The 24,089-nt window shown below is 44.0% G+C and overlaps 1 protein-coding gene and 1 pseudogene across 2 annotated transcripts in view; one reads left to right on the top strand and one right to left on the bottom strand.

The window, feature by feature from the left end:
- C5H17orf67 (chromosome 5 C17orf67 homolog) overlaps nt 1–17,817 on the top strand; it is a 30,950-nt gene extending 13,133 nt beyond the window's left edge. The window contains exons 3-4 of one of the 2 annotated variants that reach the window (XM_061142586.1): nt 14,270–14,407; nt 17,390–17,817. In XM_061142586.1, coding sequence (XP_060998569.1) covers nt 14,270–14,386 — 117 coding nt within the window. In that variant the 3' untranslated portion in view covers nt 14,387–14,407; nt 17,390–17,817. Of the gene's footprint in view, nt 1–14,269; nt 14,408–17,386 lie in introns of both variants that reach the window. The other variant, XM_061142585.1, reaches the window with a different exon arrangement.
- Nucleotides 1,137–2,953, bottom strand: LOC133056812 (sorting nexin-7-like; annotated as a pseudogene).
- Nucleotides 17,818–24,089: the final 6,272 nt, after the last annotated feature.

Genomic DNA, 24,089 nt, shown 5'->3' with positions numbered 1-24,089 from the left:
CCCTTACTACTTACAGGGTAAAAGCCAAATATCTTGGCCTGGGAGACAGATCAGATGCAAGGCACCATTTTGTCCCATTTCCTGCTGTTCTTTCAAATCCATTTATGCTCCAAGCAGCCTGGAACTTCTCAGTGTTTTTCAAAGAGGCTTTCCTCTTCTTGGTCTCAACATCTTTTCACAAATGATTCCCTTTGCTGGCAGGGCTGTTTTCCATTATTTCTGCCTGGTACCCTCCTCTTCATTCTCAATGTCACTTTCTCTATCTTCCCTGAGTCGGTCCTACCCTTATAGTTCTCAATCACAGAATAATACTATATATTTACATAGGTTCATCTATATGGATGTAAATTTCTAGAAAAAGCTCTAGAATTTTGATCAGTTGACTTTTAACTGTGTCATCTCATTAAGGAGGCTAAGATTACAGGATGTAATCTAGGGAACTTTATATTTTATATTTGAATTTTAAACAATAACAATATGTTCATGTGTTACTTGTATAATTACAAATAAAATTTAAGCCATTTGTATTTATTACAGCAAACTTGGAAACCAAGAAAGAATCAAAAGAAGAGTAAAAAACCAGATGTATTCTTATTCTCTCTCCTCAAAGGTAGCATTGCCATTTTGGGGGATGTATTTCTTTTTGTTGTTTTTGTGTGTATTTTAAAAAAGTATAGTCATATTCTTATCTACAATTTTGTATCCTGGTTTTTCTCTTAATATTATAATATACACATTTCTTCATATTATTATAACTCTTTATAACCATAATGATAGTAAATTACCCTCTTTTGTTTGATCACTTCCACTATCTTTTTAAGTCTAATTTTTCATATTAAATTTTTTATTAAAACTGAGTCTTTACAATATATTTAAAATGACATATTCCACAGACAAATATTTAAGAGAAGACTTCTTTATGTATAATTATTGGCATACAAATTTAAGAACATATTTAAAACTAAGCTAAATATTTATATGTATGTATTTATATTTATATATATATAAATAAATAAATATAGCCAAGTTGGAAGTGGAAGTGAAAGTCACTCAGTCATCTGTGGTCCCATGGACTGTCCATGGAATTCTCTAGGCCAGAATACTGAAGTGGGTTGCCTTTCCCTTCTCCAGGGGATCTTCCCAACCCAGGGATTGAACCCAGATCTCCCACATTGCAGGCAGATTCTTCACCAGCTGAACCACAAAGGAAGCCCAAGAATACTGGAGTGGGTAACCTATCCCTTCTCTAGGGGATCTTCCCGACCCAGCAATCGAACCGAGGTTTCCTGCATTGCAGGCGGATTCTTTACCAACTGAGCTATCAAGGAAACCCATCCAAATTGGATATATATCCAAATTCATATCAATGATCTGAAACACCTGAGTTTTAAATTGTTGGTTTTCCAGATATTGTGAAACACTTTTCATCCACTTTAGAAAGGACCCAGGCCATCTAGAAAGAATAACTTTGTTTAACAGACACTGTTTCCCAAAGGTAGCTTAGAAGTCGTCAATGCAATTACAATTTATCTTTAGAAGCTTCTTCCAAGTGGATATCTGTCCGTGATGTAAGGAAGGATTCCCATGTAACAAGGCACTAAGTAATGGAAAGACACCATCAGGACATCGAGACACCATCTGTAGATCAATGGTAATTCACTTTCACTGTTCATCATAGAGAACCACTGTTCATCATAGAGAACCACCTCAGCCCTGGTGGTAAATGCTGACTTGATAGCATTTTGCATTGTTTTGTTTCCATCTTTCCCAATCTGCTTTCAGGGTTTTATTAGTGTACTTCACTTTATCTTCCAGTTTTCCAGTCTCTTCTGTAAACAGATCAGTATCTGCCTTTTTGGAGGTCAAAGCTTCAACTTTGGAATCTAGTTCTGCCTGTATCTGGTCTCTTCATGACACCCATTAACATTTCACTATAAAGCACATATTCATATACACAGGAAGCAGGGCCTCTGAGAGGCCAGACATCTGTTTTCAGAGGCTGTACAGCATTTGTCAATGCAGCTGGCAACACCTTTTAGAGTATCAGCCAGATCTCCTTCTGATGCTGACCACAGAATATGAATTGGGTCATATTCTTTCATTTCATCAAAATATTCCCTTTCTTTCTTGCAAATTCTCTGAGATATTTTAATCTATCAAATTTATTTTCTGGCTGAATATTTCAACAAAGTTATTCATTTCCATGGATTCCTCGGGGTGACTTTTAACTCCTCTCATTGATAATGCAGCCGCTCTGTCTGCCCCATCCTGCTGAGTAATCTAGGCCTTTGCTTCTTGTGAGAAGAGAGTTCCCAAGTTGTGCAATAGGAAAAACTTTAAAGTCCTCATTAAATGTTAGAGTTGGATGATCAGCAACTCAGTTCAAAAATTTGTGCAATGCCTTCCTGCGTATCTCAGTGATGTCACCGTTAAAGCATTCCACCATTCCTTTCACTATAAACTTTTCTGGCAATGGTGGAATAATCAGAGTGGGTTGTGCTTCTTCAAGTTTTTCTTTCAATCAAAGAAAACCTTGATAGTGTCTCCTAACTTCAAAGAAAAGCTTGATAGTGTCTCCTAACTTCGAATTCACTGGAGTCAAATTCTCCATGAGATGTCTTAGTAATAATCCTGTAAATAATAAAAGTTTCAATTGTAGTAACATGGCTTTCAGGTTCATCAACTGTAACGAAAAGAAGGAGTGTGCCTTAAATTTAATTTTTATTTTATATTGGAATATAGTCTATTTACAATGTTGTATTAGTTTCAGGTATACAGCAAAGTGATTCAGTTATACATATATCCATTTGTTTTCAGTTTATTTTCTCATAGAGGTTATTACAGAATATTGAGTAGAGTTCCTTGTGCCTCACAGTAGGTCCTTGTTGATTATCTATTTTACATATAGTAGCAAGGATATGCTAATCCCAAACTCCTAATTTATCCCTCTCTGACTTTTCCCCTTTGGTAATCATAAGCGTGCTTTCAAAGTCTGTGAATCAATTTCTGTTTTGTAAATAAGTTCACTTGTATTATCTTTTTAGATTCTACATGTAAGCCATATCATATGGTATATGCCTCTTTCTGACTTACTTCACTTAGTATGCTAATCTCTAGGCACATCCATGTTGCTGCAAATGGCATTATTTCATTCCTTTTTATGGCTGAGTAATACTGCATCATACACATGTACCACCTCTTCTTTATCCGTCCATCTGTTGAACATTTAGTTTGCTTCCATGTCTTGGTTATTATAAATGAATCTCAGGGTGCATATATCTTTTATAATTATGGTTTTCTCCAGACATATGCTCAGGAGTGGGATTGCTGGGTCATATGGTGGTAGCTCTATTTTAGTTTTTCAAGGAACCTCTATATTGTTCTCCATACTGGTGATACCGGTTTACATGGCCACCTACAGTGTAGGAGGGCTCCTTCTTCCACTGTTTTTTCTATGACAAACAACAGTCTAAAAGTTTGTTCTTATACTATTTTTAACATTTTGAGTTAGTTGCTAAGGACATATTGTCAGAAAATAAATGACTGGGTCCAAGTATATGAATATTTTTAAAGCTTTTAGTATATATTTCCACATTGCTTTCTAAAAGTTTTAAAAGATAATTCATGTTCTTGTCCTCCAAGAGTGTTTTAGTGGAGGTTTTAAGGTAAAATACGAGGGGAACATGATTATGGTATCTTAAATTGTAGGTCAGTTGGCCATTTCTGGGGCGGGAGAAGTGGATGCAGTCAGGGAAGATGAGGGATCAAAACTGACTTGCGGGTGTCTGTGTGGACGTGTGGGTGCTATTCAATGGCCCTGGAAACCTAGGAGGAGGAGCAGGTTATCTTGTGTACTTGTTTCTTCTGCTTTTGCCTACCTGATTAACTCTACTCATTTGCAGAGATTCACCTGAAATGATGCCTTTTTAAAGAGGATTTCCTGATGTCCCCATCCTCCCACCAAGAATTAAATCATCCCTCTGGCCTAGCACTCACAGCATAAACTTGCTATTTCTGACTTAAAAAAATAAAAAACAACCAACCTCTCTTTCTTACTAGACTGCTCTAAACTGCTTGAGCAGATGGACTATTTGTTTCACTTCTGGGCCCCCAGCACCAAGCAGAGTTTGACATTTACTAAATGCTCATGATACTTATTTCCTTTCCTCTCTCTGCTTCTCTCCAGGGGAGAAATGTTGTAGGACGTAACTCTACCACAGAACCTGGAGGTTATTTCAAAGACATCTTCCCCATGGCCTTGCTTAAATTCATTAAATTTCTCTTAGTCATTCCAAATTTTAGGGAAGAAATTATTGCCAACTGCTGGGGTGAACCATGGAAATTCTCTAAAAAGATGACATCTGAGCTAAAATTATGTCCTTTTTGATTGTATTCGTAAGCACTTGTGTGCCCTGGGAATATGCTTTCCATTTTGGCCTGTGTTCCTTTAAGGAATGTTCTTGTTGGGCAAGTATAAATCATATTAGCTTTATTGTAAATAGTCTTTGTAAAATATGCTTTCTTATTTGGTGCCTTGACAGATGTATGTAGTGACTCCGTTACCCTTTCACACCCTGTGATCTCAAAAACCAGTGCAGAGCGACCGAGAGGCAAATTGTGCACATAAATGATTTGCCTTCTTTTAGGACTGAGCTTTCTGATGGCCCTGAGTAGTTAAGTTCTGACTGTATGATTACCTTGCTTTTACTAATGAGCAAAATACTTCATCCAGATGTCAGTGGATCTTTAATTCCATGCAAATGTCATGGGAAGAAGTTTGCCTTCTTGGAAAAAGATCCCACTTTGATAGATTAACTGTCTAGTTTATGATTCTCAGCTAAGCTCAGGTTCCAGTGGGTTTTTAATTTCATTATCACACCTCTCCTGTGCCATTATAAAGGACCTCTTCCAATTTCTGCTCTAATTACTGAGAAATTATTTGCTTAAACCATTACAGTTGGCATTGGACATGGAAAACAGATAGTGGTTTTTGTTTGCTTTAATTTTTTTCCCCGTGAAGAAAGAAATTAAAAAAAAAAAATGAAAACTTATTTTCCATCTACCCCTTCTTTCTTGATCCAGGAACATTTGAGATTATCATTAATGCTGGGCCATTTCTAACCTAGCCAACACAATTGTTGAATTTGTGGTTTTCAGCAGATTTTCAGTTTGGCTTTTCATCTTTGACTAATGATTGCTTTTAGGCCTTTGTGGTGTATTCATTTCCCTAACATTTTAAATAAATAGTGAAATGTCATGGAAACCAGAGCTTGTTTCTTTCTCTCTCTATGTGTGTGTCTGTATTGTTTTTCTTCAACAATGATTTCAGCCTCTATTTAGGAGTGTGAAATATATATATATATATATTTCACTCTTGGATGCTTTTTATGTTCATTTGGCCTGGGCCATTATAATGGGCAGATTGACACAGATACCCAGGAACCTCCCAAAGAGCAGTTAGTGAGATTATGGAGAAAGAACAGTCATTTCACTTACTCATTCCCTTGTTTGTACATTTCTCCTGTGTGTTTTACTGAGGTCCCACTATGTGTCAAGCAGTCATGTACTAGGTATGTCTTGGTCACTCATCAAAAAGCCAGATAGGTGTTTGGCTGAGAGGGACAAGGATTAAATGAGTAAGGATGCCAATGAGCATATAAGAGGTGCAAAAATGCTGTTTTTCAGTGGTGACATTCTTTTGTATCACCACCAATCTCATTGGAAAAGTCTTTCTGGAAGCTCTCAGATTCATGGTTGCAAATGTAAGTTTCCCAAAGTTAGTTCTAATTTCCCCTTGAAAGCTCAGATTTCACCATTTAGTAACAAGCGCTGTCAGTTGTTTCCTGGAAGTGACAAGCTCAGTGCATTTGTTTTTGGAAAGACGCCTGCCAAACAGGCACATGAAACACACCTAGTTCAACCCTTGACACCTCCAGTCCCCCCAGTGCCTTCCCTTGAGAAAATGGTTGTACTTTGTTGGGTGGCGGAAGTGCTGCTTGGGTACTTCCTGTTGGTCACTTTCCACGGCTTCACCAGGGCGTGTTTCTGTGAAACTGGCATGCTAAGAATGCTTTACTTTTATTATTTATTTTAGCTGTGAGTGTGTGGTGAAGGACACTGTGACCACCAGGATAGCTGGTGCCTTTGTCTGCAGAGGCGTCAGTTTCACCCACAGTGAGGGGGCTTCCCAAGTGGCTCAGTGGTAAAGAATTCGCCTGCCAATGCAGGAGATGAGGGAGACGTGGATTTGATCCCTGGGTCGGAAAGATCCCCTGGAGTAGGAAATGGCAACCCACTTCAGTATTCTTATTTGGAAAATGCCATGGACAGAGGAGCCTGGTGGGCTACAGTCCATGAGGTCACAAAGAGCTGGACATGACGGAGTGGCTGAGCACACACGCGCGTGCACAGTGAGAAGGCAAATGCCTTAATATTGTTCAAAAAGTCGTTTTGCCATCGTGGACCCCCTAGGGGAGCACACGTCATGCTCTGAGGACCACGGCTTTAGCCTTTTATTCAACAAACATTTATTGAAAGTTTCCTGTGGACCAGTTCCTGGGAGAGATGCTCTATCCACAACTTCAGGGCATGCTCAGGTCTTCCATATCAAATAGCAACCAAAATTAACTGAGGAGGGCTTAGTCAAGGGCTTTTTACAAAGGTGTGGCAGGATGAAGGGGAACTGACAGGAAATGATAAAGGCTGCAGAGCTGAGGCTCCCGAGGCAGGAGGGTGGAAGGGAAGAGTGTGGTTCCCAGACCCAGAGGGGCAGACCTCTAGAAGCTGGGTCGTCAGGGGAGCGATGCAGACGACCTGCCGGGAGTCCTCGGGGAGGGGAGGTACCAGGGGAGTCCGTATGGACCCCACCTCTCGCCTCCTGCCTCCAGCCCTCTGTTGGCACCTCCTCCTCCAAACCCAACTGGGGGCTGCAGGACAGAAGCATCTGTGTTGCAGTTCATCTAGGTCAGCCTGTTAGTGCCAAGGGCCAGGAGAAGGAAGGGAGAGAATGGGTTTGTTTATTTATTTATGGTCGCACCGTGCAACATGAGAGATCTTAGTTCTCTGATCACGGATGGACACTGCACCCCCTGCATTGGAATCAAGAGTGTTAACCCCTTATCAGCCCGGGAAGTCTTGAGAATGGGTTTAGAAAGGAAAATGCAGATGACGTATTTGGCACAGAGCTTCATTCGTATCATTTTGTTTAATCCTGGAAATGCAGTGAAGTAAGTGCTAGTGCAACCTCATATTGCAGATGGACAAATTGAGGCTGGACATGTGGTGGCTGAATGGTAAAGAATCTGCCCGCTAATACGGGAAATGCAGGTTTGATTCCTGGGTCTGGAAGATCCCCTGGAGAAGGAAATGGCAACTCACTCTAGTATTCTTCCCTGGGAAATCCCAAGGACAGAAGAACCTGGTGGGCTACAGTCCATGGGTTTGCAGAAGAGTTGGACACAACTTAGCGACTGATATGGAAAGCAGCAGTCGTGGTAAGGTCTTGATTGGAACTAGCCCGCGGTCCAGACCCAGGCTGACCCTCTTGGCCCCTCCACCACATGCCTGGCCAACAGGCAGGCGAGCGGACAGCAATGTGGGTTTCCTTCAGGGAGCTGTCATACAGAACAGCTGAATAAGTAAAGCTGTGTGCTGAAAAGTCCTTGTTCCTCATTTACAAGACTCCACGCTGCCTTCCTGTTCCTCCCAGTGACTATTCCTCTGGCCAAAGACTCTGCAGACAGGGCAAGACAGGGCAGGGCTGTCTGCCCTGTCTCACTGCCCAAACTCACAAACGTGTCCAGCAAGCTGCTGGGGAGTCCTTGTTGGGTCCCACAAGGAGACCTCCCAGCAACCATCCCTTCCCCGGTTGTCCTAGAGACTCCTCACCCAGGACACAGAGTACATCTTGATGATTTAAATGAAAGCAATAACATAATCAAAACAATTTCAAACTGCCTGAGTCCTGGGGGAAAGAAAACACATTTCAGGAAAATTGGACACCTCATAATTCATTCCTTTGCACAGTCATTAAATTAAAAAAAATTATATCTAAAATAGGATGTAGACTTCCTAGAAGATGTTCTTGAAACTTAAAAACTCAAGAGTTCTAAACTGGACGGTCTGTTAAAGCTTTATCAATGCCATTGGAGGGTTTTAATGATTTAGGATTTTTAGATCTGTACCTGCCAAAATTATCTTCTACAGATATTACCACCTATGTGTATAAGGTGAAATGCCACTTCTCTGATTTAATTGCCTGCAGCTTTGGGCTATCTATATGTGCTCATATGGACTATTCTATGCATACTTTGCAGTGATTCCCATCCCATAATTTCAGCACCAAGCCTTATTTCAGGGCAATGTCGACAACATATATCCATCAAATTGAAAGTCAGTTCTATCTCTTTCAAGAGGAAACATCAAGTCCATGTGCCAACACATGAGCCAACATACACAGCACCTCCACTAAAAAGTCTGATGAGGCCAATTAAATCCCCACTCTCTGGGAGAGGTCACTGCTAAGCTGAGTGACCTGTGCTGGGGGGCAGTCCAGAGAGCTGCGGTGCCACGGAGAACCTAAGAAGCTGCCTGGAGGAAGTAACATCTAAGCTGAGGGCTGAAAAATCAGATCGGGATGAGATAGAGAGTTGGACTATAAGGAAAGCTGAGCGCCGAAGAATTATTGCTTTTGAACTGTGGTGTTGGAGAAGACTCTTGGAGATCCAACCAGTCCATCCTAAAGGAAATCAGTCCTGAATATTCATTGGAAGGACTGATGCTGACGCTGAAACTCCAATACTTTGGCCACCTGATGCAAAGAGTTGACTCATTGGAAAAGACCCTGATGCTGGGAAATACTGAAGGCAGGAGAAGAAGAGGACGACAGAAGATGAGATGGTTGGATGGCATCACCGACGTGGCAGACATGAGTTTGAATAAACTCTGGGAGTAGGTGATGGACAGGGAGGCCTGGCGTGCTGCAGTCCATGGGGTCACAGAGAGTCAGATACGACTGAGAGACTGAACTAAACTGAGGAAAGAGAGAAGGCACAGGGTGTTCTGGGCAGAGAGAATAGCCTAAAATCAGAGAGCAGAGCAAGCACAGCCCACCCAGGGGAAGATGGAGCACAAAGCTTGCGTGGGGTGATGGTGATAGAAGAGGCTCAGGAAGAGGGTGAGGAAGGATCACCAGCAACCCTGCAAACCACCTCAAGGAATTTGCTTAGCCCAGTGGAAGCCATTCAAGTATTTTAAGAGAGGAAGCAATTGCATATACATTTTTTAAAAAGTCACTTTGCAACAGAATGAAGAGATAGACAAAACCAAACCAAACCAACAGCAGGGATTTCTCACTCTCTTCTTTATAACTTTTAAATTTTACATAATTTCAAAACAGTAATATGTGTCACCTGTGATAAAAAACAATAAAGCCATTTTCATTATTCAGATTTTAAAAACCTACCTTGGCAAAAGACCTGAACAGATACTTCACCAAAGAACATGGATTGAAAAACAAGCATTGGAAAAGATGCTCGTATCATATGGCGTCAGGGAAATGCAAATTAAACAGTGAGATACCACTGTATGCCTCTTGGAATGGCCAAAACCCAGAACACTGATGTGATTAAATGCTGGCAAGGATGTAGGACAACAGGGACTCTCGTTCACTGCTGGTGGGAATGCAAAGTGGTGCAGCCACTTTCAAAGACAATCTAGTGGTTTCTTACATAACTAAGCATCCTCTTAACATATGACCCAGAAATCATGCTTCTTGGTATTTACTGAAATGAGTTGAAAACTTATGTTCAATACAAAGACATGCACATAGATGTTTATCACAGCTTTATTCATAATTGTCAACACTTGAAAGCAACCAAGATGCCCTTCAGTAAGTAAATGGATAAATTGTGGTATATGTAGAAAATGAAATATTATTGAGCTCTAAAAAGAAATGGGCTATTAAACCATGAAAAAATATGGAGGAAACTTAAATGCATATTTCTAAGTAAAAAATGCTAATCTGGAAAGGTTACACACAGTATGACTCCAATGATAAGATATTCTGGAAAAGGTAAATGTTGTTGTTATTTAGTTGCTAACTTGTGTCTGACTCTTTGGGACCCCATTAACAGTAGCATACCAGACTTCCCTGTCCTTCACTATCTCCCAGAATTTGCTCAAACTTCTGCCCTTCACTATCTCCCAGAATTTGCTCAAACTCATGTCCACTGAGTTGGCGATGACATCCTCATCATCCCCTTCTCCTTCTGCCTTCAGTCTTTCCCAGCATCAGGGTCTTCTCTAATGAGTCAGCTCTTCCCTTCAGGTGGCCAAAATATTGGACCTTCAGCTTCAGTATCAGTCCTTCCAATGAATATTCAGGGTTGATTTCATTTCAGATTGACTGGTTTGATCTCCTTGCAGTCCAAGGGACTCTCAAGCATCTTCTCCAACACCACAGTTCAAAAGCATCAATTCTTCAGTGCTCAGCTTTCTTTATTGTCCAACTCTTACATCAATACATGACTACTGGAAAAACCATAGCCTTGATTAGATGGACCTTTGGCAAAGTAATGTCTCTGCTTTTGAATATGCTGTCTAGGTTTGTCATAGCTTCTCTTCCAAGGAGCGAGTGTCTTTTAATTTCATGGCTGCAGTCACCATCTGCAGTGATTTTGGAGCACAAGAAAATAAAGTCTGTCACTGTTTCCATTTTTGCCCCGTCTGTTTGCCATGAAATGATGGGACTGGATACCATGATCCTAGGTTTTTGAATGTTGAGCTTTAAGCCAACTTTTTCACTTCCTCTTCCACCTTCATCAAAAGGCTCTTTAGCTCCTCTTTGTTTTCTGCCATTAAAGTGGTTGTTGTTGCTCAGTTGCTCAGTCATGTCCGACTCTTTGCAAACCCATGGACTACAGCACACCAGGCTTCCTGGTCCTTCACCATCTTCTGCAGCTTGCTCAAACTCATGTCCATCGAGTCAGTGATGCCATCCAACCATCTCATCCTCTGTCGTCCCCTTCTCCTCCTGCCTTTAATCTTTCCCAGCATCAGGGTCTTTTCCAATAAGTCAACTCTTCGCATCAGGTGGTCAAAGTATTGGAGCTTCAGCTTAAGTATCAGTCCTTCTAATGAATATTCAGTATTGATTTCCTTTAGGATTGATTAGTTTGATCTCATTGCTGTCCAATGGACTTCAAGAGTCTTCTCCAACACCACAGTTCCAAAGCATCAATTCTTTGGCACTCAGCTTTCTTTATGGTCCACCTCTCACATCCATACACAACTACTGGAAAAATCATAGCTTTGACTATATGGCCTTTTGTTGGCAAAGTAATGTCTCTGCTTTTGAATATTCTGTCTAGGTTAGTCATAGCATTTCTTCCAGAGAGCAAGTGTCTTTTAATTTCATGGCTGAAGTCACCATCTGCAGTGATTTTGAAGCCCAAGAGAAAAAAGTTTGTCACTGTTTCCATTGTTTCCCTATCTATCTGCCATGAAGTGATGGGACCCAACCCCATGATCTTAGTTTTCTGAATGTTGAGCTTTAAGCCAACATTTTCACTCTCCTCTTTCACTTTCATCAAGAGCCTCTTTAGTTCCTCTTCACTTTCTGCCATAAGGGTGGTGTCATCTGCATATCTGAGGTTATTGATATTTCTCCTGGCAATCTTGATTCCAGCTTGTGTTTATCCAGCTCAGCGTTTCTCATGATATACTCTGCATATAAGTTAAATAAGCAGGGTGACAATATACGGCCTTGACCTACTCCTTTCCCAATTTTGAACCAGTCAGTTGTTTCATGTCTGGTTCTAACTGTTGCTTCTTGACCTGCACACAGATTTCTCAGGAGGCAGGTAAGGTAGCCTGATAATCCCATCTCTTTAAGAATTTTACACAGTTTGTTATTTACGATCCACACAATCAAAGGCTTTAGTGTAGTTAAAGAAGCAGAAGTAGATGTTTTTCTACTTCTAAGGTAAACCTATGAGACAGTACAAAGATCGATTTTTGCCAGGGGTTAGAGGGGAGGGAGGGATGAACAGGCAGAACATGAAAGAATTATAGGGCAATGAAAGTATTCTGTATGATAGTCTAATGATGGATATGTGTCATTATGCATGTGTTTAAACCCACAGAATGTACAACACCAAGAGTGACCCCAGCATTAACTCTGGGTGATGACGCGGTGTCAATGTAGGTTCATCTCTTGTAACAGATGCACCTCTCTGGGGCAGGATTTTGATAATAGGGGAGGTTGTGCATCTGTGGGGTATATGGGAAATCACTGTATTTTTTGCTTCATTTTGCTGTGAAACTAAAACTTCTCTGAAAAAATGTCTATCAAAAAGAAAGGAGAAAGAAAAAACAAAGAAGCGAAAAGCAGAGTCCCCGCCCCCTCCCCAGGCCCTCCCCCTGGAGTTGAGCGGAGGGGAACGGGGTGAGGCAGGAGGCAGGGAGAGCTCCCCAGAGGGGCGGGGACCGCGCAGGAGGGCCGGGGACTGCGGCTGCTGCGCAGAGGCGATCGGGGCGGGATCTGGGAGCACCTCCTAGACCTGGGGCTTGACTGGCTGGTGGGGTTGGAGGGTAGGGCAGAGGAGGAGATTCAGGAGCACGATGAAGCTCTGCCTCACCAGCCACGTGGGGTGATGCTGGTCACAGAGACCGGCAGCATCGAACAACCAGCCAACACGCAGAGCCAGTCACACTTCATGGAGATGAAACCACACTATGTGTGGTTCTTTGTGACTGGCTTTTTTAAACTTAACAGAGTATTTTTGAGGTGCATCCAGGTTGCAGCATGCGTCATTCCTTTTAATGGCCATATAGTATTTCCATTGTATGCGGATACGTTATATTTTATTTATCCATTCATCAGTTGATGGACATTTGGGTTGTTTCTACTTTTTGACTGTAATGAATAATGCTGCTGTGAAAATCTGTGGACACACTTCTGTGTGAACATATCCTTTCATTTTTCCCATTGCTTGCTTGTATACTAACACTGTGTTAAGAAATTGCCAGGCTGTTTTCACAAAATGCCCCTAGATCCCCAGTAACATTTTTTTTTTTTTGGCTTTAAAACTTATTTTGTTTGATAATAGTATATCAACTCCAACTTTCTTATAGTTATCTTTTACCTTTTGAAAAAGATGATTTTATCACAAATGTGTGCTGCCATAACTAGTATATTATTAAGTTATGCATGTTTTCAGCTTGATTAAAATGATGTCACACTATAAACATTGTCTTCTTGGAGTTGCTCTTTTCACTCATGCTATTTCTAAGACTCATCTATGTTTTTGTATGTTATTATAATTACATTTTCACTGCTGTGTAATACTCTACTTTGTGACCCTACCATAATTTATTTATCCATCCTCCTATCAATGGATATTTGAAATGTTCCCACATTTCCAGTATTTTGCTACTACTAATATATTGCTACTGTAAACATTCTTATCTTTTCTTGTTCTCAAAGTGACCAGTGACAGTCACAATTGGATACTTGTTAGAAATGCTTCCCTGGTGGCTCAGACGGTAAAGCGTCTGCCTGCAGTGTGGGAGACCCGGGTTTGATCCCTGGGTTGGGAAGATCCCTTGGAGAAGGAAATGGCAACCCACTCCAGTACTCTTGCCTGGAAAATTCCGTGGACTGAGGAGCCTGGTGGGCTACAGTCCATGGGGTCGCAAAGAGTCGGACACGACTGAGTGACTTCACTGTCATCCCAGACTCACTGAATCAGAAACTCTGCAGGTGGGGCCCAGAAATCTGTAGGTTTTTAAAATTTTGTTTTTATTTATTTATTTTGGCTTTAGTAGCAGCATGTGGGATATGTTTCAGGGGTAGCACATGTGACCTAGTTCCCTGACCAGGGATGGAGACTCCTGCACTGGGAGCGTGGAGTCATAGCCACTGGACCACTACAGAGGTCCCAAACTGTAGGTTTTAACAAGCCCTCTAGGGGGCTTCTGATGCCTGATGAAATTTGAGAGTCATTGCTCTAGGGTATAAAAAAGAGTGGCATTTCAGGATTCTAGGCAACAGGTTGTTTCCCAAAGTGGTTGTTCCATGTAACTCTCCATCATCAGTGTCTATGAGCCCCCACGGACACACCCCCTTTCAGCACTTACGGTTGCTGGTGCTTTCTCCTCCCTGGCTGTGCTGCCGTTATCTCCGAAGCGTAGTTGTACCCCGCACAGGGGCGGCTCGGCCGTCACTGTGGATAAAAGCTTCTCTCTGAAATGTGTTTTTGTTTTACAGGAGTACATGCACCATCTGCTCCTCCTGGAACACCGTGCCGAGGAGCAGTTCCTGGAGCACTGGCTGAACCCACACTGCAAACCCCACTGCGACAGGAACCTGGTCCATCCCATCTAAGAGGCTCGGGACCAGCCTCTGGTATGTTCCCTCTCCCAGGCCTTCTGTTTCAGGGAGACAGCAGTGGGCAATGCAGGCAGGACTCCGGGGGCCTTTGAGAACATGATGCTGCAGGAACCAGCAGGTCAGTTAGTTTCGGGTTGGAGAGTGGGAGGGGCGAGGCGTGAGAGGTGGGTGGGGACCAGGTGGAGAGGCTCACTGGGGACACGCAGGGGGCCTGACTCCTGCTGAGCCACCAGGAGACCCCAAACAGGGGCGGGGTGAGACCCCAAACAGGGGAGGGGTGAGACCCCACACAGGGGAGGGGTGAGGTCCCAAATAGGGTAGGAACGAGATCCCAAGTAGGGGAGGTACGAGATCCCAAGTAGGGGAGGTACGAGACCTCATTTGCCACCCACAAAGAGTCCCTCTGGAATACAAAACTGGAGAAGTGTGGCTTGTTGAGACTTGGGTCTTTCCAGGGGGGCGTCAACATCCATGGGCTTGACGGGTGACATCACAAGGGTCACCACTGTCACCAGGATCAGAAACTTTTTTTTTTGCTCGGTCTTAGTTCTCTGACCAAGGATCACACCCAGGTCCCAGGGGTGGGAACACCAAGTCCTAACCACTAGACTGCCAGCGCCTTCTTTACTGCCTCCGCACCTCTCAGCCTGGGTCCCTGCCCAGCCAGCCCAGTCTGCCCTCCTCCTTCGGCTCTGCCGTTTCAGTGCCCCTGAGCTGGACGGCTCAGCCTTCTTGGGACACCCGAGCCCTACACCTCTGTTCCTGCGAGGGGCTGCTTGCTGGTTCCCTCACTGTCCATCTGTGTCCATGTCCTCGCTCCCTTCCAATTCTTGCCAGATAACACAGCAAAACCCCTTCAGAGGTGAAGCTGGGTGAGTTTCATTTCTCCTCTGTCATGTGGATGGAGTAAGCAGGACAGAATACACAACTTGACACTCGATCAGCTGTGATTAACAGACGTCTTTTTCCCTTCTTGTTCATTCGGTGCCATTGTGAGTAGACACATGAACACCCCCTTCAGAGGACTGCTCTTTGTAATTTTCAGGGTGCTGTTACACAAAACCTCTCATTTGGTCCTCTGAACATCCTTGGGTCATTGCAGGGCGTGAGTCTTAGTCCTGTTTTTTTTTTTTTTTTTTTCCTTTTTTAGTTTTGGTTGTGCTGGGTCTTCGCTGCGACACTTAGGCTTTCTCTAGTTGCAACGAGCAGGGTCTACCCTTCGTTCCAGTGGGCGGGCTTCTCATTGCAGAGGCTTCTCTTGTTGCGGAGCACAGGCGCTAGGCACACGGGCTTCAGGAGTGGCGGTACTCAGGCTGAGTAGTTGTGGCTTCTGGGCTCTAGAGCATGGGTTCGGTGGTTGTGGCACATGGGCTTACTGGGTCCGCAGCGTGTGAAATCTTCCCAGCCATTTGTTGAACCCGTGTCCCCTGCACTGGCAGGCGGGTCTTATCCCCTGGACCACCAGGGAAGTCCTTAATCCTGTTTTATAGGGGATTTAACTGAGTGTGATTAAGCGACTAACGCATGCCAGCCCGTGGCTGATATGGCTGTCTTCTGACAGTCCCAGATCCTGCACGCTTTCTGCACGCTGTATTGCTGGGACCTGTGTGTGTGTGTTCCGGGGGTAGATGGGGCATGGTCCTCCTGAACAGTGAGAGGAGCCTCTCCTAGGAACGGAACAGGAGTTCTGTGTTTGAGGTCTAGGGGCTCTGCTAACATCCAGCTTTAGTCCCTCCAGGCTCTGAGCTGGTTCCTTCCTCTGCCAGCACTTGTTCCTCCCCTGGCACCTAAGACCTTTGTCCTCCAGCATCAGAAGCCCTTGCTTGCGGAGTACATAAGCCCTCAGACCCTGGAACCTGGCGGGCTTGGGTTTGGCACTCTTGGGTTTCTGCTCTGTGACCCTGGACAAGTCCCCTACCCTCTCTGAGTCTCTGAGTTGGGGTAGTGATGATGTGTACAGAGCCAGGCATGTCGTGACTGACTCCACGAGCAGGGCCCATTGTCACCTTGGTGCAGGCCAGGTGAGAGGAGAGACTTCCAGGTTGGCGAGCCTCAGGGCAGCAGCCTCGCCTCTGGTGGTGGTGGGCTGGCTCCTGCAAAACAGAGGATTCCACGGGGGCCTCGCTTCAGAAGACCAGGAAGCGGCTGGTGGGGGGGGGGGGTGGGTATAGCATTCTGACTGTGACTCCACTTCGGAAAAAAATATTCCTCACTTTTCTCTCAGCTTCCTCATTTGTAACACGTAAGGGTTGCCCCTCATATGGCTATTCAGAGCATTAAAAAAGTCAGGGCGTGGAAAACAGTACTGCCCCGGCACATGCTAGGAAGTGTTCAGGAAATGACAATTTGGTAGCTGTTTCCCTTGCTCTCCTCCTCCCCACTTTTTCTTCTTTATCAACACATCATCACATTGACATTATTTTCTTTAAAAAATTTTTTTAAAAAAACCTTTTAATTTTATATTGGAGTACAGCCAATTAACACTGTTGTGATAGTTTCAGGTGGATAGCAAAGGGTCTCAGCCATATATATACATGTATCCTTTCTCCCCCAAACTCCCCTCCCATCCAGGCCGCTCAGTAATATTGAGCAAAGTTCCCTGTGCTATACAATAGGTCCTTGTTGGTTATCCATTTTAAATGTAGCAGTGTGTACCTGTGGAGCCAAAACCCCCTGACTATTCTTTCCCTAGATCTTTCCCCCCTGGTAACCGTAATTTCCTTCTCTAAATCTGTGACTCTATTTCTGTTTTGTAAACAAGTTCATTTGTATAATTTCCTTTTAGATTCTTCACGTAAGAGATAGCATATGATATTTGTCTTCCTCTGTCTGACTTAGTTCACTTAGTATGACAATCTCTAGGTCGATCCATGTTGCTGAAAATGGCATTATTTCATTCTTTTTAGTGGCTGAGTAATATTCCATTGTATATACGTACCACATTCTTTAGCAACATCATCATCATCATAACATTATCTTCTTGTTTTTTTCCAGCAGGTGCTTTGATGAGCAAAGGCCTGGATACTATTGAAACAAGATGAGCCTCCTTTCATTTCTTTTCCAGTTGTGGAGTGGAGATCTCCAGGGCTTGTGAATTGTGGGCACAGCAAGATTGTGTTGGAGACTAACGGCAAATATTTATGCTGCTTCACTTTACTAACCTGAACAGCTCATTAAAACCAATCCCTTAAACTGTAGATCCTCCCTCCCTCCCCTTCAATGGTCCCTTCCTACCAGTTTGAAGGGTAAGTAGAAGGGGAATCGTTCCTGGGGCTGGTGGAGCTGGGACCTCTAGAACAGGAGAGAGGTTAGTGGGAAAGCCTTGTTCAGCTCAGTGAAACACACCACTCAGGCTGTGGGGGTTTTGGTCATTGCTTTTTTTCCTCTCTCCTTTTCTGCTCTAATAAATACTGGTGTTAAACCTACTTTCCATTGGTGTCTGTTTTCATTTCCTAGAAGAAGAGAAGCAGAAAATTTCTCCCTTGTTTATCTTTGTGACTCCAGCATCAGAAAATTCACTCTTCTTAGAATAGTTGGATGGATGAAAACACAAACACCCAGCAGTTTTCCACAAAGGTCATCTTTTTTGGTAAAGAGATTATTTGTCCAAGACCAGCTGTGGGAATATGGCCATAAGTTAGTACTAGGTCCACACCCTGGTCTTGTAGTCAAGGGGACATTTCTTGTGGAAAGTGGGTCACAGCTTCCGTATGTCAGTGCCCCTTACCTGCTCACAACCCCCAGAATCAGAGATTGGACTAATAAAGACCAACAAAAGTAGAAACTGGGAAGGCAAGGGAAAGTGGGCTGGGTGGTCCTACGGAGAATGTGGCATCCTCAAAAAGGATAAGGAGAGATGCTCGTCCACCCTGGGTTACAGAGGCGGGTCTGTGCCAAGGGAGCCCAGGAGGGCTTGTCCAGGAGACAGCTACTGAGCTTCTCAACAATGATACTATATTTATTTTATACGCACTAAAGGTCTGCCTAGTCACAGTAGTCATGTGCAGATGTGAGAGCTGGGCCATAAAGAAGGCTGAGTGCCGAAGAATTGATGCTTTCAAACTGTGGTGCTGGAGAAGACTCTTGAGAGTCCCTTGGACAGCAAGGAGATCCAACCAGTCCATCCTAAAAGAAATCAACCCTGAATATTCATTGGAAGGACTGATGCTGAAGCTGAAACTCCAATACTTTGGCCTCCTGATGTGAAGAGTCAACTCATTGGAAAAGACCCTGATGCTGGGAAAGATTGAGGGCAGGAGAAGGGGTGACAGAGGATGAGATGGTTGGATGGCATCATTGACTCAATGGACATGAACTTGAGCAAACTGTGGGAGATAGTGAAGGACAGGGAAGTCTGGTGTGCTGTCGTCCATGGGGTGGCAAAGAGTCGGACACGACTGAGCGACTGAACAACAATGGGCTGAGCATGTGCATGCTCAGTTGAGTTCAACTCTGTGACCCCAAGGACTGCAGCCCACCAGCCTCCTTGGTCCATGGGATTTCCCATGCAAGAGTACTGGAGTGGGTTTCCATTTCCTACTCGAGAGGATCTTCCTGACCCAGGGATCAAACCCACACCTCTTGTGTCTCCTGCACTGGCAGGTGGCTTCTTTACCAACTCTGCCACCTGGGAAGCCCACGATGGGCTGAACCCCGCACAGAGATTTTTATATACATTACTTCAACTGATCATCACACTGTAGACAAAATACATTGCCTGCGTTTCAGTAAACAATGAATGTTGCCCACCATCAAGCCATCAACCACTGCAGCTACCCCTGACCATGTGTCCTGAAGGGAATTCAGGACAGAGAAAAACAGGATCCTGGCCCTAGATAGTGGAGATGCCTATCGAAGGAATAATTTCAACGTGTCCAGAGTTGCCACTTCCATAGACGGCAAGGTGGCGCTAGTGGTAAAGAATCTGCCTACCAATCCAGGAGATGTAAGAGACCAGAGTCTTGCCTGGAAAATCCCATGGACAGAGAAGCCTGGCAGGCTACAGTCTACGGGGTTCTCAAGAGTCAGAGATGACTGAAGCGACTTAGCACGCATAGATAGAAAAGCAGTAAATTCATTCATTTATTGAGTAATTCATTAATTCATTGAGTAAATTCACTGAGATGTCTGCTTTTTTGTGATTAGCAGTAATTTTTTGATGTTTGCCTACAAGTCTTCTATTATTTTCTGGCGGCACCATGTGGCTTGCAGGATCTTAGTTCCCCAAGTAGGGATTGAACCTGGGCCATGGGAATGAAAGCGTTGAGTCCTAACCACTGGGAATTCCTTGTTTCCACCCCGCCCCCCAGCAAAAAGTCCTGTATGTTGTGGCTTCTCCCCAAATCTGGGAGGCCGTGTCTCGGGCTATAGTCCTCAGTAAGGTCCCTGAATAAAACTTCACTTGAAACCTTTAGGTGGTACTTTTTTCTTCAGTTGACAACACCTACTCTGGGAAGTGACTGTAGTGATTATTCCCACTTTATAGATGAGAAAACTGAGGTTTACAGAATTTAGGTGGTGTATTAATTTTCTATCTCTCTATAAAAGAAGACCAGAACCCTTAAGACAAATTTATTTTCTTACATTCTGCGGGTCAGAAGTCTAACATGAGTGTCATGAGGTTGAAGTCAGAGTGTCAGTCTCTCTGGAGCCTCCAGGGGTGAATCTGTCTCCTTGCCTTTTCCAGCTCTGGAGTCTGCCTGCATCTCTCATCTTGTGTCTTTTTTCCTCCATCTTCAAGGCCAGGAATAAGGAGCTCTTCTCTAACCATATTGTTCTGAGTGGTCCTCCTGCCTCACTCATCCACTTTTAAGTACCTTTGTGATTACACTGGACTCACTCACATAAGCCTGGACAACCTCCCTATCTTAAGGTCAGTTGATTAGCAACCTTGATTCCCTGTCACCACTCAAGCTAACATACTTACAGGTTCCAGGGAATGAGATGTGGACATCTTGGAGGGAAGGCATTATTCTGCCTACTATAGGCTATTTGTTCAAGTCCCTGCAGAGCTAGAATCTGATCCTAGGAAGCCCCACATTACTCTGAGCCCCCCAAACACTGGTCCTCTGCCCTTAACCTGAAATTCGCCTGCCTTAAGTAGTCACCTCATTGTTCCATCTGAGCTTCTTGAGTGCTCAGGATGTGTCTTTACTGGGACCCCACTGCACCCCATCTAGCAGGGGTGTCACTGAGCACCAGACCTGTTTCGTGGGTCTGATACTTAACTCAGGGGCTTGGATGGGGCGCAGCGGCAGACAGAGCTGTCCTGTGCAGGCCACCACCATGCCTGGGTCTCGGGGTGTTTGCTAAGAAGTAGGAGCCGCACATGTGTGTGGGGCACAGAATGCAAGATGATTTCCCTGATGAGTCCCAAAGATGAGAAGGCATGAAGCAGAATTCACAGCAAAGCAGACCCTGAGGGAGCCGAGGTCTCCTGTCCCATCAGAGAAAGAGGGGATTCTTTGAGTTGCTAGGAACCCTAGATGAGGCTCAGATCTCAGGGGCAGACACTCCTCTTATGATCAGGGGGAATTCTTCCTTGGTCAGACGGACCCTGATTTTCAACCTCCTCCCTGGAGGCTCATTGGGGCACACAGTCCCTGAGGCCACAGACGAAGGGGCTCGAGCTCTGGGTTCACAGTGAGCTCCCTTCAAAGTCAGCTCCCCTGCCTCACAGACAGAGGGTTCAGCAAACGGACTTGGGGCTTCCCTGGTGGTCCAGGGGCTAAGGATCTGCCTTGCAGTGCAGGGGACACAGGTTAGATCCCTGGTCCAGGAAGATCCCACGTGCCTTGGGGCAACTAAGCTCATGAGCCACAACTACTGACGCCAAGTGCCTAGACCCCATGCTCTGCTGCAACAAGAGAAGCCACCTCAATACGAAGCCTGCACGCCATGATTAGAGAGTAGTCCCCGCTCTCCACAACTAGTGAAGGCCCCAGCGCAGCCACAAAAACCCAACACAGCCAAAAGGAATAAACAAATAAAAATAAAATACTTACAAAAAGAAAGAAAACAGGCTTGGAGCCAGTTGAATAACTTCTCTGGGTCTCAACTGATCCATAAAATGGGAATAATAATAATAGCACCTAGTTCAAATGTTATTGTGATTATTCCCTTGAGTGAGTGCCCAGTTGCTCAGTCACGTCTGACTCTTTGCAAGCCTGTGGACCATAGCCCATCAGGCTCCTCTGTCTACGGAATTGTCCAGGCAAGAATACTAGAGTGGGTTGCCATTTCCTCCTGTAGGAGATCTTCCTGACTCAGGGATTGAACCTGCATCTCCTGCTTGGCAGATGGATTCTTTACCACTGCGCCACCTGGGAAGCCCTTTCCTTTATCCAGTAGCACTCCATAAAAGTAGTCATTACTATTTAAAAAAAATTATTGGATGTTGTTTTATTAATCAAGATAAATTCTTTCTATTTATGTATTGGGGCTTCCCTGGTGGCTCAGACGGTAAAGAATTTGCCTGCAATGCAGGAGACCTGGGTTCAAACCCTGGGCTGGGAAGATCCCCTGAAGAGGAGATTGGCAGCTCACTCCAGTGTTCTTGCCTGGAGAATTCCATGGACAGAGGGGCCTGGTGGGCTACAGTCCACGGGGTTGCAGAATCAGACAGGACTGAGAGACTAACGCTATTTATGTATTAAAACTTCTTATTTAGGGAAGAGGTAGAGAGTGGTTGGGGGAATACAGGATACAGAAAGGCTGCCCTCCTATTTGAGAACAAGTTGCTATCTTTATATTATTGAACCTTCACGTGTGTGAGCATGATCAATCTCAGCATTTATTTAGGCCACTTTCTAGCATTCATCATTACAACTTTATAATTTTTTTTGTAAAGATTATACATACTTTTTGTCTGCATTATTCCTAGGCACCTTGCAGGACTTTTAAAATTATAACTGGAATTTTCTTAAAATTACATTTTCTCAGAAATTCCCCGGTGGTCCAATGGTTAGGACTCCACACTTTCACTTCCAAGGGGGTGGCTTAGTTGGTTATTCTGCTGTATATAAGAGTAATATTGATTTTTATATACTGTTTCCAGACACCTTTTTGATATCTCTTATTAATTCTAATAGTTTCAGGTTTTGAGAGGGTTACTATGTATGACCTTTGCTCCTCTACCAAGTTTAGAACAAATTAAGAAGTTAGGAGTCTGCCGGAGTCGGATAGTCAGAGGTACAAATTATCACCTTAATTCTTCACAAAATTGTTCCGGAGATATGGATTAGGTTTGTGGCTACAGTAGGCTCTTTAATATCCTATTCCACAATTAAATGTACCCAGTTGCAGGCAGAGCTGGAAAACGGCTGGTCTTGCCATTGTAGACATCACAGGGTGTGGGAGGAGAGGATGAGAGGTTCCTATGGGCAGGCTGGTTCCCCAAGAGGGTAGAAAGGAGGGTGCTGGTCTCTGCAGGCCCAGTTCTTTCTCCAAACTTGATAAGTTGTTCTTCAGTGATGGGTGAGGGAGCAAAGAGAGCCCAGGGGTGCTGTTCTAATGGAGTTATCACCACGAAGAACCATCAACATGAAGGAACAAGCGTCCCTCGAATACTGTAGGTTCCCTTGCATTTTCTGACAATACTGCTTCTTCTGTTACAAGAGGTATAACTCTTGTTAGTTTTTCCTGTCTTATCACTACATCTAGGACTTCTACAACAGTGCTGAACAGAGGTCTTCTTGCTTCCTATCTGTGTTCAAAGGGAGTAATATGATCGCTATAGCCTTTTGGTAGAAGGCTATTTGGGGGCTATTTCTCTTCTGTTCTTAGTTTGAAAAAAAAAATTATAAGGGGTGTTTACTTTTTTGAATGCACTTTTGCATGAATTGAAATGATCATACTATTTTTAATAATATCAATGTGATAATAATTAATAGCTTTTTAATTCCTTAAAGATCCTGATCTAATGCAGCTTGTCAGGGAAGCCTTCTTATAGGGAAGGAAGGATTGTAAAGTAATCAGTCAGACAAAGGAGATGGAGGTGGGGATGAAAGGGAGGGAAGGGGGAGGGCCAGAGTCGTTGCAGGCAGAAGCAGCAGAAAGTGCAAAGGCCCCAAGGAAGGAACCACTTTGTTCTAGGAGCTTCCTGAAGGCCAGTGTGGCCTCATTTCTGAGGAGCAAGAGATGTGTCTTCGTCGAGGAGGTAGGTAGGAAGTCTCCTCCAGTCCAGTTAAACTCCCCACCAAACCTGTCAACTCAGCTGATAGAAAACAAGTCTTTGCCCCAGAGACTTATCGATTGATTAAAACTGATGTTTTTCTGTGCAGCTGCATTTGTGGTTTAAATCTATTTTTCTTTTAATTAAGCATCAGCCCTGGCTTTCCTCTCTCCTGGTCACATCAAAGTTCCTCTTCTCTTTGGTGGTTTAGTGGGCAGCAGAGAGCAGTGGCTTCAAAGCGTGGTCCTTGGGCCAGTAAAGAACTTGTCAGACAAGCGGACTCTCGGGTCCTGGGCTCGGGTAGTCTGTGTTTCAGTGAGCTGTCCAGGTAACTGGTTGACTCAGAGCTTAAGAACCACTGAGTTAGAGCTTCCTGATGTTGTGGAAAGAGCTCAAGACTGAGAGCTGGGAGGCCTGGGCTCTGGTCCTTTCTATTCATTTCTCCAACAAACATGTTTTGAGCACCTACTGTGTGCTTCCTAACATTCTAAGCCCCGGAAATCCATAAATGAACAAGACAGACAA

This window comes from Dama dama, chromosome 5 (genome assembly GCF_033118175.1).
Source record: "Dama dama isolate Ldn47 chromosome 5, ASM3311817v1, whole genome shotgun sequence".
NCBI lineage: Eukaryota > Metazoa > Chordata > Mammalia > Artiodactyla > Cervidae > Dama > Dama dama.
Note: the sequence above shows the minus strand (reverse complement) of the source record. Positions and strands in the feature narration are given on the sequence as shown.